This window comes from Mastomys coucha, unplaced genomic scaffold, assembly GCF_008632895.1.
Source record: "Mastomys coucha isolate ucsf_1 unplaced genomic scaffold, UCSF_Mcou_1 pScaffold1, whole genome shotgun sequence".
Taxonomy (NCBI): domain Eukaryota; kingdom Metazoa; phylum Chordata; class Mammalia; order Rodentia; family Muridae; genus Mastomys; species Mastomys coucha.
This window is the reverse complement of record NW_022196891.1, coordinates 3,478,462-3,490,984: the sequence shown is the minus strand read 5'-3', so window position 1 is coordinate 3,490,984 and position 12,523 is coordinate 3,478,462. Positions and strand designations below refer to the sequence as shown.

At 40.0% G+C, this 12,523-nt stretch overlaps 1 protein-coding gene across 1 annotated transcript in view; it reads right to left on the bottom strand.

Annotated features, from left to right (window-relative positions):
• Window positions 1-4,407: 4,407 nt before the first annotated feature.
• The window catches only part of Serpinb11 (serpin family B member 11), a 21,831-nt gene continuing 13,715 nt past the window's right edge, over window positions 4,408-12,523 (bottom strand). The window contains exons 6-8 of the mRNA XM_031340744.1: window positions 9,738-9,880; window positions 8,979-9,134; window positions 4,408-7,001 (exon numbers count right to left, since the gene is read on the bottom strand). Coding sequence (XP_031196604.1) covers window positions 6,600-7,001; window positions 8,979-9,134; window positions 9,738-9,880 — 701 coding nt within the window. The 3' untranslated portion in view covers window positions 4,408-6,599. The remainder of the gene's footprint in view (window positions 7,002-8,978; window positions 9,135-9,737; window positions 9,881-12,523) is intronic.

The following is a 12,523-nucleotide window of genomic DNA, read 5'->3' as shown; positions in this document are numbered from 1 at the left end:
TACAGAAAGGGTGGGATAGTACAGTCCCAAGGTAAGAAGTGAGGCTGTGCTCTTAGTAACAGCCAAAGAGGAATAGGGGGCCATGGAAGAAGGCCTGGCTTCAAGTTGCTGAAGTCAGAAAAAGTGGAGTTTGTATGAGTTTGTACTTAGACAGCTCCCTTCAGCTCTTAATGGTTAGTAGGTAAGATGACCTCAGAGCAAGACCTATTACACAGCAGCAGCAAGGTAATTGTATAACTATTGTCACAATCAGGACACTTTTTAGAGTGAAACAGGATGTCATCAATCATGACAGCAGGAGTCATTTATGACCTAGGCAATGAAACCAGTCTTGGTGTCACTATAGGTCCAAACATTTCAAGGGAAACTATGGGGAAAGAACTAGATCCCTCAAATGTGGGAGTTTTGAGGCAAGATGCCCCAAAGAGCAGCCTCAAATGTTGACGTTCTTCCCTTCTTCTGTTCCCTCCTGCTTCTCAAAATGTTTAAGAAAAAAACGTGACAGAGTTAGGAGCTTAGGGGTAGCCTCGATTCTTCGGTAAGTATGTTTACAAGCCTTTTACTGAACTACTACCAAAATGATGGATTGGAGAACATTTTCCTGAAGGAGGCTCTTGACCACAGACACCCTACAGGAGTGGCCCTTAGAGGCACTATGCTCTTGTCTGTGCCTCAACAATGCACCATTACTCAGAATCTGGGTTGATCCTATTTCTGTCCCATAAGGAAATGCTTTCCTGGCTAATAAAGGCGTGGGTGTGAGCGCTTTAGGAAGACAGCAACCTTTACAAGTCACTATGACGTTAGAATTAGCAAAGAAATGAATATAAAGCTGAGGACCCAGCATTTGTGCAAAGTGGAGGGGAAGGATGTTGACGTATTCAATACTTTCAAGTTCCAAAAGGAATAAAAACAATAGAGTCAAATAACATTCAAGAACAGCTAAAAAAAGAAAGCAGAGACCTATTTGAAATCCAGGTCAAAACACCTGTCTCCTCAGTTGTTGATTTTATTTGTCTTTATTCTGGAGCAATTTTAGGCTTGCAGGAGAAAGGCAACACGCAGCTGAGTTCCAGCGAAGCGCCCCTGCTCCCTCTGACAGAGAGCTGGCTTTGTGATTCTGGTTTCGTTCTCTCCAGACTGCTCTGCCGATCCAGTTGTCCATCAGTCTGAGTGCGGCACACTCTCCTGTATGACTGTAAACTATTGTCACAGTTTTATACTAAAACTTGAAATGACTTTGTCCTCAAATTTGTTTTTCTTAACTGGGGCTCTTTGGAATCTTCCCATGCTGGGAGAAGAGGAGGGATATTCTGTAATCAGCCTTCTTCTCTGGTTTAGAGTTTCTCAAGCTGGAGGGCAGTCCCTTCATGTAAGAGTCTTGTTAAGCTACAGGTCTGCGGTGCATGAATTGCATTTCTTTTTTTTTTTTTTTATTGAAAATAGATTCTGTTTTTACACAATATATTTGGATTATGGGGCCCTTCCCTCTACTCCTCCCAGTTCCTCCCGTTCTTTCCTCCCCTCCAGATCCACTCCTTTTCTGTCTCTCACTAGAAAAGAACAGGCTTCTAAGAGAAAGTAATACAATATAATAAGAAAAACAAAAAACAAAGGAAAAAATCATCACATTGAAGTTGGGAAAGATGAACCAATGCAAGGAAAAGAGCCCGAGAGAAAGTACAGGCCTCAGAGACTCACTTGGTGACACTCAGGAATCCCCTAAGGACTCTAAACTGGAAGCCATAACACATATGCAGAGGACATGGTGCAGCTCTAGGCAGACCCTGTACAGGTTGCTTCAACCTCTGTGACTTCATATGACCTCTGCTCATGTTGATTTTCTTGGTGTTCACTGCCCCATCTGTCCCTTACAGTCTCTACATGTCCTTTTCCTTGGGGGTTCCCTGAGCTCTAGGGGAAGAAATTTGACGGAGACATTCTGTCTAGGGCTGAGTGCTCCAAGGTCTAAGTTATTGTGTTTCTGATAAGTTCTCAATTAAAATGAAAAGTTCAAAGAGTTGGATCTACTCTACTTTTGGAAATGTCATTTTCAATTAATATCTCTCTCCAGATACACCTAAATCCTGAACAGACTAAGACTTGAAACAATCACAGATTTGCTTATAATTCAAGAGTCATGAGGAAGTCTTCAGAGCCACCAGCCATTCCATGCTACCCCTGGGGAAGGATTGCCCAGTAAAAAGTTTTACTTGTATAGTAGGAAATAAAAATATGGGTGCTTTATTAAATCCAAGGCTCATTAAATCCATGCACCATGTAACTTATTATATGGCTTAACACTGCCAAAGGTACAATTTATGTCATCTCTTAGAAAGAGAAAAAATAATTACCTACATTTAATATTCTTACTATTTGTAACTACAACAGTTGTTTTTTAAAAAAAATGTTTCAAGCCGGGCGGTGGTGGCGCACGCCTTTAGTCCCAGCACTTGGGAGGCAGAAGCAGGCAGATTTCTGAGTTTGTGGCCAGCCTGGTGTACAGAGTGAGTTCCAAGACAGCCAGGGATACACGGAGAAACCTTGTCTCAAAACAAAAACAAACAAAAAAAAGTTTCAAAAATAGTATTAATAAAAAATTTGGAAGTTGATACCCAAATCTCATTTTATTGTCACTAGTTAAAACTGCATACACTGTATAAGAATACAGCTATATTTAGGTTTAAGTTTTAAAGCATTTTAATTCAATCACTATATAATCACATCATTCATCCTTCAGTCTCCTTCTTAGTCTTTATATCCTGAGTCCTCTTAGTGCTGCTTGTTTGTTTATTTTCAGGACCATTTAGGGGGCTCTAATTCTTTCCTTCCTACTAGACTTTAATCATTTGTAGCTTTTCGTTTAGGGGTAAGGTCTAATTTCCTCCATCAACGTTGGCTTGCTAACTGCTGTTATCATTGTTCAGGAACTAGTGTTATCATTGATAAGGTTTTGTTTAAGCAGCCTTATTGTTGGGAATTCATGATCACAGCTTTCCTATCGTCTCTAGAAAACACAGTCTTTGTAACAGTCTTCCTGATTCCCTGGCTCTTAAGGTCTTCCCACCCCTTTCCCATAAGCCCTAGTTGTCATAGTTGTACTGTAAGTGTATCAACTGGGGCAGGACACCTCAGTCAGCCATTCAAGACATTATGACCAGTTGTATCTTTCTATCAGATTTGGTCTGCAGCTAACGAAATACCTCCGATGAGAGGTGAGAGCAACGATTATCTGTAGGTATAATTTCTTAGCAATTAGCACTTCTACTGGTAGGAAATTTACATTAGCAAGTTCTCCCTTGAGTTCTATGGCCTTACTAGCACAGATGATTAGTTAAGATCACACTTCCAGGCAGGATTTCCCCTCTGTGAAGCAGACCTTAGGTCTAATGAGACAGCTGTTAGTTATGCCACTATGAATCCTTGAGGTATATCTTGCCAGGCTGATCCTTCTTGAGGTTCATAGGTTTGATAGCTGGGTTAGGACTATTAAATAAATGCTTTCTGCATGGCAGCACCTTCTGGTAATATGAGAGTTCATCTCAAGCCGTAGGCTTTTGAGTCAAATTCAACTCGATTCCTCCAAGTCTGTGTCTGAAGTCCATGGTATCATCAGCGACAGAGATTTATCTTCATGTTCCGGGAGGTAACCTCAATAGCTTATACTGTTTCGGGAGTTCATACTCTTACACTCGACTGGCCAACAAGCGGAAAGGAGGTCTCTCATGCCTACTACTGGGGGGTTTCTTAGCTAATCTAGGCTCTAGGCTCTATCACCCCAAGTGGCATAACTTCATTTAAAGTATATACATATGCATACACATATACTTGTGTGTATGATGTGTAAGTTTAGTTAAATATAAAATACTGTGATTCTATATAGATTCTTCAAACATCTTTAGTGTTATGTATCCCCTTCCCTCCCTCCAGTTCTGTGTTGATGTCCCTCTCCCCTCACAAGTTAACACTCCCCCTTTCTCCTATCACTAGAGTCCTGAGGTGCTCTTCTCTAACACTTCTCTCCTACCCCACAGTTTCTGTTACTTGCCTGATTTTTGCAGTTACTCCAGAGTAGATACCAACTTCCAAATATTTGGAGCTAAAAACCAGAGATAAGAGAGACATGGCAGTTATCTATCTACCATGTCGCCTCATTCAATAAATTTTCTAGTTCCATACACTAACTGGCAAATTTCACATACTTCATTTTTCTTTACAGCTGAATTGAATTTCACTATCTACATGAGCCACATTTTCGTTGCCCATTTGCCAGATAAAGGAAATTTAGGATGCTTCCATACCCTAGCTATTGTGAATAGATTGGCTATGACCATAGCTAAGCAAGTATCTGGAGAGCAGGACATCAAGTGCTGGGTCGTGTGATAAATACATATTTAGATTTTGGGGAACTTTCCACACTAATTTCCTGAGTGGCGGACCCAGCTGGCCCTGCAGTCTCATCAACAGTAAATGAGGGTTCCCCTCACCTACATTCGCACCAGGATCTGCCGGCACTTATTTTGTTGATCTTAGCCATTCTGACTGGGGTGAGATAAAAACTCAGTTTTCTTAACTTTCAACTTTCTAGTTGACAAGGATGATAAGCACTTTTGAGAAATTTCTTAGTCTTTTTATTTCTTCTACTTGGAATTCTCTTTTCAGATACATAGCTCATTTTTAATCGGGTCTTTTGTTTCCTTAGCTCTTTGGATTTTTAGTTCTTTACACAGTCTTGATAATAACCTTCTATCAAATGTATAGCTGACAAAGATTGTCTCCTACCTGTTGGCTACCCAGCTTGAATGCTGGGAATTGAGGTCATGACCTCTGAAAGAACAGCAAGCGATCTTAACTGGTGAGCCATCTCTACAATCCTAATAATTTTTCCAATGACCAGGCCCCCAGCACCCAGCGATTTGGACAAACAGCCTGGCTGCTATGAAGGTATTTTTAACAGAAGATTAACAATTGAAACAGCACACATTGAATAAAGCTAATTATCTCTATCAAATGGGTAGAAAACACATAATCAGTTGAAGGCCTTAAGGGAAAATAGGTTGAGATCCCCTAACAGTGGAAATTCTCTCTCCATTCTAAAGCCAAAATACCGCATGAGTTCTTGTTAAAAAGATAGTGTGAGTCCTCTTGTTTTGCTCAATATATTATCCATATCCATCATATATCATATATCAATGACCAGTCAGCTTGCCTCAGTGTCATGCAGGGAGGTCTAGAGATATAGTGTTCATGAGCTATCACTGACCCTGGCATGGGTTTTTCATTGATATGGCTGCCTTTGAGTAACTCATCTCATGAAGGTAGCCTGCCACTCATATTTCTCTAAGTAACCCTAATAAAACCACTGGTTAACTAAGCTAGACATTGATAGAATTGTCCCTTTGTTCTGTCATCTGTGCCTGATCTGGAGTGAATAGATGTTTGTTCCAGTCTCCTCAGAAAAGGCCATGTAACATATACCAATCTTGTACATGTCAGAACCATTGGACTGTGACGTCTGCCATCTGGTTATTGCTCTGGGTTATCTTAGATGAAAAATATAGAAATTCTCTTTAAGTAGAAACATCCAACTGATATCTATTTTTTGTTTCTCTGAGAATTATATTCACTGAATTGCTGATTTTTAAAGAGGAAGGAACATATTATATATTTTGACCAATAAAAGATTTAGCCAGAAAATTGCAGTAGTGAGACAATGTGGTTATGAGGGCTCAGCCCCAAACAGGACATCTGCATCATACCCTTCCAAGGATCAGGAAGCACTGTGGAAGACAGGGAAGAAAGAAGGTAAGAATTTGAGCACGAGGAAGGACACTATAAAGTGTGTCTCCTGGCCCATGCTTCAGCAAAAAAGCTCTCATCCATACTTAATAATGCCAGCAACCCCCATTTAAACTTAGTAGGCCACAGACTAGAATCAGTGTAGGAGGAGGAATTATTGGGAAGAAGAAGAAGGGTTTCCATGAAAGAGGGAGGGGAATGAGAGAGAGAGTAGTGAAGAGGGATGAAAAGAGACCAAAATACATTATGAACATGTAAATTATCAAAGAAGTTTTTAGAAAAAGTAAGAAAAGGGGGAAGGGAATGTTTCCTGAATAAGAAAGCTCATTCCTTCAGTTAATTAACTGATACAATTTATTCTTACCTTCAAAGAGTTAAAAGCATTATGTCTATTTATTATGATCCATGTAGAATTTTGAGCCAAAATCCATAGGCATGCAGGAAATTTATACTGAAAAATAGAGCTAAAGTAGAAACCCTTGATCTGATTTGTAATAATCGCTCATTCACATCCTCACTCAGAGAAAAACCAAACATATCTAGCCCTTTATAAATTTCTCTGCTAACTCAATCAAGCCACTCTGTACTCAAATGAGGTCTCTAAGATATGAAATCCCGAAGGGCACTGGTACAAATGGATCTTTTTACATTGCTGCATGAGTCTTAGGATTACAAGCTCACAGGATCAGTCTGAGGTGATGGTAGACTTGCTCTGCAGAGGAACAAAGGCTGAGATGCAAATGGTCACCCTCTTCGCCCCTGTACTTAGCTATCTCTGAGGTCCCCACAATGCCCTCTGTCTATGGAGAAGCAAACTTGCCAGCAAATAAAATATTATAAGACTCATCCCAGATAAAGAACAGGAAAGGACAATTGGCTGTGAACTGAACTATGACAGGGAGTCGCTTCACAGAAATACTTTCCCCGGTGGCTGCAGCTGCCTCTGTGCCTTCTTCGTTGACATCCACATATGACTTGTGAACAACCTTGGATAAATATAGGCCCTTGTCCGGTGACATGCCAGAGAGATCAGCTTTGGCCACGTTGAAGATGTCCCTCATGCCCAGAGATTTCAATAGGGTGTTTAGGTCATATTTTACTGAAAGACTGAATTTAGGGATGTGAACATCCACTACTCTTTCCACCATGTTAGAAGGGCTAGTCCACTCTTGAAGCATCTTCACAGTCAGATGTTTTTCTATCTAAGAGTCAGAACACAGATGAACACATGTGAGCCAGACATATCACCTCTGTATAGAGCAGATGTTTCTGTAATTCCCATTGTGAATGGCTCAGCTTTATTGCTGGTTTTTCAAACATTTTAATATGTATCTAGCCATATGTTCTTTATCTATTGCCCACTTCTCCATATTCCCTCACTGACTTTCTCAGTGGATAGTCTGGAATTCCCTCACCATTTAGCCTTTTCCTAAACTTCTCTGATTATTCCCCCCCCCCCGACATTATTTTAAACCTGCTTTGTGGATCAATCCAACCATCTTTAACTTTGAGGCACATCTTTATGAACTTGGTTCTCATTTGACTTCTAAAATGCCATGTCTCTTTGTCCCACTCTTGATGGCTTCAATCTCCTTGATGTCCTTTACTCTCGGTTCTATTATTTCTGAAGCTGAACATAGTGTGATTGCCAACTGCAGTGTTTCTGGCTGGCATCCCGACTCCTACATATGCACTTAGGTTTCTCAAATGGTCCTAGGAACTGACTTCTCATCATGAAATCAAGCTTCAACATTTTTATCTGTCGTTTAAATACTACCCTTGAATGTCTGGTACTCTGTAGCCAACCCTCTATAGACTGTGTCCTTTTCATTGTCATCAGTCTCAAAGTCTAAAACATTTTATTACTCTTCCACTCTCACAAAACAAAATTATAACATAAGGGATAGATTTTCTGTCAATGAACCCATTTTATTATCTTTCACTAGTTCTAGTCCAAGTTTCCTTATAATAAAACCAAGCTCATCTCAACTGAATCACACTTAGCACGCATCTACATGTCCTCCCTGCTCTCCCCAGATCGGGAGGGTCTCCTCACTTCACCCGTCTCTCTTCTACTTATCAGGTGAACCTCACATGGAGATAATTATCTGGGAATACCACCCTAGTATCCTCATTCTAATTTATACATTTATTTTATTTTGCAAATGATTTGATGTGAAGACTAAGCTGCTTCCAAATTGTTAAATGACTTTAACAACTTCTACCCCAAAGGCCTTAATCCCCTCTGCATTTGACACACTATAAGCATTCTGTTCCCACAGTGACAGCTAAGGTTCTCTTACTCCACCTTACTCCCTAATCCAAATGTATGCAACCCAACCCAGCTCTTTCATCCATATCTCCCCTCCCCAGACACCAGTGCCAATTGTTTATGATGAAAGCTAGTAAGCCCTGCCCTAGACACTGGCTGACTTAGTAACCCTGAATATGGTCATCCTACTGTGTGGACCAGCCTCTGCAGGCTCCCAGAGGCACAGCTGTTCACCTAAGAAACTTCGTTCTATGGAGTGTCTTGAGTCGCTGGCTAGGTGCTGGCTAGGTTGGGGTTAGATGCTGCCCACCTTTCCTTCAAGGTCTCTCGATGCTACGAACCTTCAGCTACAATGAGGAAGAAGAGACTGAACCCAAATTTCTCCCTTTCCTTCCTGATTGTGGTTCTATTTCCTTACAAATTCAGGATGTTAAAAATAAAATGGTTAGCCTGTAAGTATATCCTCTGGTTAGAGCAGGAAACTGTCCTCTAGAGTAACGAGGTTTCATTCAATCTCTAGGGCCCAGGAATCTGATCACAAGTACATTTCATTACTACAGAATGATGTCCTCCAAGTGTCTCATGAGTGCATTCACATATGATACAATATGTGAGTGCATTCCTATTGTATAACACGGTGAACCTACATGACTTTTTCAATGAATGAAAAGCTTGGCTTGCCTGAGTACTAAATGGCAGGGATCATACTTAGTGTTCAGCTCCTGAGCAAAGACCATTAAGATTAGTCATGACTCGGTAGTTGGCTCTACATAGACAACAAAGGCCACAAAGAGTGAAAAAACATTCATGCACTCATACTTATGCATGCACAGTTGTATGCACCCATGTACACATGCACACACCATGCACGCATGTTAGCTGCAAGCTGACATTGTCGGCCTTTTACCTGGCTCACACTGGCTGTGCCTACAGGAAGCAGGATGATCATTCTTAGTTTGTTGTTGGCATACGGAAGCTCAAGGACTTGCATCTGTGGCTCCTTTATGAAGGCCAGCTTAAACGTTCCAGTCTGATACATCATGTCCACAACTGTACTTTTACCCTATTTTTTAAAAGATTATAATTAAATTGTTACAGTAACATGTGAGTGGATACGTAGGTATACTTTATTTTCTAACATGATTATCTGTGTTATCACTGTAAAATATAAGATTAATATAAAACATTAACTGTACTTTTTTATTATTTTCCTTTGCTCAGGTTATCAATTTTGTAATCCTAAAATAAGTCAAAGTTAGAGACTGTTGTAGAACAACAATAGTAGAGAGACTGTTTGAGTCTCTCAGTTATAACACTAGTCTCTAGCTAAAACGATTCACAGGGGAAGTCAAATGACAGGCTCGCCCATTATCTCTCCTAAGCCATATGTATCCATTCTAGAACAAAAGCGTAGCTTTATGAGTTGTCACAGGAAGTAACCACAGTGCAAACATCAAGACTTCAGGAACTGAACACTAGGAGAAGTTTCCACTCCTTCAGGGTTGCTCTGTCCAGTCTCATGTCTAGTGAGAAAGTTACTCCATTTTGAAAAATAAAAGCCATCAGCAATCTACAGCAATGTTTTCATGAAATCTTTCTGAATTGTCCTTAAATTAATATTGCGTTTTACAAAGCCTTGTCAAAAGTCTGGAAACAAAATACTTACCAGACCCATGTGAAAGGGGGCTTTCACTGTATCTGTCTTCTGGAATTTATTTTGCCATTGTCCCTTGAAATATATGGCACTCACTAGGATCATGACTGAGGATGGGTCAATTGTACCCTTTCCAAATAAGTTTGTGATTTTTCCTTGGAGCAAAACAAACAAAAGAACAGATATTTTTATTTGAATTAACTTGTTAATAATAGATATTTGCGTACTTTTTTCACTAATTTTGAATTTGAAGTACCAGAAGAACTCTCATTCCTCATTGTAGATCCTTCCCTGTCACAGGAACTTCTTCTGATCTAGGAAGTTATGCCTCAGGGTGACTCAGTCTACCCTATACCTATTCATATCTCACACATTATTGTCCATTATTAACTTCCATACTTTCCTTTAAAAGATCCCCTCCCCCAACTAACAAGATGGCTTGCTACAGTAGTTCTCAACCTGTGGGTCACGACCCCTTTGGGAGCCACATATCAGATATCCTGCATATTAGATAGTTACATTATGGTACATAACATAGCAAAGTTACAGCTATAAAGTATCAACAAATTCATTTTATGGTCCCCAAAATAGTACAGTTCACAACCTGACAAACTGTGTTAGGAAGAACTGCTTTAGGAAGGGTGGAGAACCAGTGGCTCAGCAGGTAAAAGCACTAACTACACAAACTTTCTGTTCCATCAAGAGAACGTGATGTAGAAATGGAAAACTCCCAATTGTTCTCTAATCGCTACAAGAGCACTGTGGCACATGTGTACACACACACACACACACACACACACACACACACACACACACACACGGACAGACTTTTTAATTAAATTAATAGTGTGTGTGCGTGTGTGTGTGTGTGTGTGTGTGCGTGTGTGTGTGCGAGTGTGTGCGTGTGTGTGTGTGTGTGTGTGTGTGTGTCTGGGTGGGTGTGTGTGCGCATGTGTGAGTATACCTGCATGTGTAGACATGTAGAAGTCAGGGATAAAATGTGTACATTACTCCTCAGTTGCTTTCTGCCTTCTTCTTTGAGACAAGGTCTCTTACTGACCTGGTGCTCCCTGGTACTCTAGATGAATAACCAGCCTTCCCCAGAACTTTTCCTGTCTCAACTCCAGCAGGAAGAGTACAGGCATGCATCGCCACACATAGCTTTTTCTCTACATGTTCCTGGGCATCAGACTCAGGTCCTCAGGCTCAAGCAGCAAGCTCTGGATTGACAGGTTATCTTCCAGCTCTGCATGTTTACTCTGCATGTTTAGTTGTTTTTATTGTTTGCTTGTTTTGTTGTGTTTATAGTAGTGGTTTTTAACTTTTTACTATTTAACAGCTTCATACATATATGTAATATTTTTTGTCTTCCTTACCCTATAAATCTCCTTCAAACTGTCCCCCATTCTCACTGAAATGACTTTTAGACCCAGTAAGTCCCCTTCTTAGTTTCCTTGTTTTGTGTATGTGACCCACTGAATTTAAAAAGGGTTGTCTGCATAATAGTCATTGTAGCCCAGGCTGTCCTGTGTAGGCCAAGCTAACCTAGAGCATGTTGTGTAAACGGGGCTATCCTGAAATTTGCTTTTACAGACAAAGCTATTTGGAATTGTACTAGTAAGTAACCCTGCCTCTTTGTCCAGATGTAGGAGTTCAGGTATACACCCGATTCTGGGTCACTTACCCTCAAGGCTGAGAATGAGTGTATTACAAATCCAAAGATCATTTAAAGTAAAGGCATATTTGAAATCAGAAATGTGTTTGGAAGTTACTACATGTGGTCTGCTTTGTAAATATTCTGAACAAAGCTCAACTTCCAGCTTCCCCAGTGCCTTTCAGTACATTGCACCCTAGAAATTTGGAATATAATCTGTCATGACATGAAACACAAGAGGCTCAATTATCTAACTCTAGTCATAACAAAGAGTTTCATTTTCATTATAACCTTGAGGCTACAGTATAAGTATCATGTTATAACAATAGATATACAAAGATGCTTAAAATATGTTTCTGAATGAATGAGAGAATTAATTTTAATAAAAATTGCTAACTTTATGACATTTCTTTAAAGTAGAAAGGGTGTTTCTTTTCCAGAGTCTCTTGGCATAGGATAAATGATTGTAAGATATATTCTCAAGTATGTCCCAAATCATTCATTGCATTTCTTTCTTTTTCTTTTTTACTTTGAACATAAAAACCAAAACAATTTTATTTGATAAAAGACAAAAACTATGTACAGTAGTTTTTTGCTCCAATATTGTTCAACTTTATATTAGTGTGATGATTTGTATATATTTGGTCCAGGGAGTGGAACTGTTACGAGGTGTGCTCTATTTGGAGTAGGTGTGTCACTGTGAGTGCGAATTTTAATACCCTTACCTTAACTGCCTGGAAGTGAGAATTCTGCTAGCAGCCTTCAGGTAAAGATGGAGAACTCTCACCTCCTCCTGCACTATGTCCACCTACATGCTGTCATGTTTCTGCCTTGATGATGATGGACTGAACCTCTGAACCTATAAGCCAGCCAAATTAAGTGTTGTCCTTATAAGAATTACCTTGGCCATGATGTTTGTTCACAGAGTAAGACCATAACTAAGACAACTAGTCTCCAGCTTTTAGACTTTATACTAGTTGACTTCAGCTTCTTTGTAAGCATAGCAAGGCAAGACTTTTCCTAATGAAGCATAAATTTTGTACACTTACAAATGCATGCACACACTCACACACACACACACACACACTCACACACACACATGCACACACACACATACACACACACTCACACACACACATACACA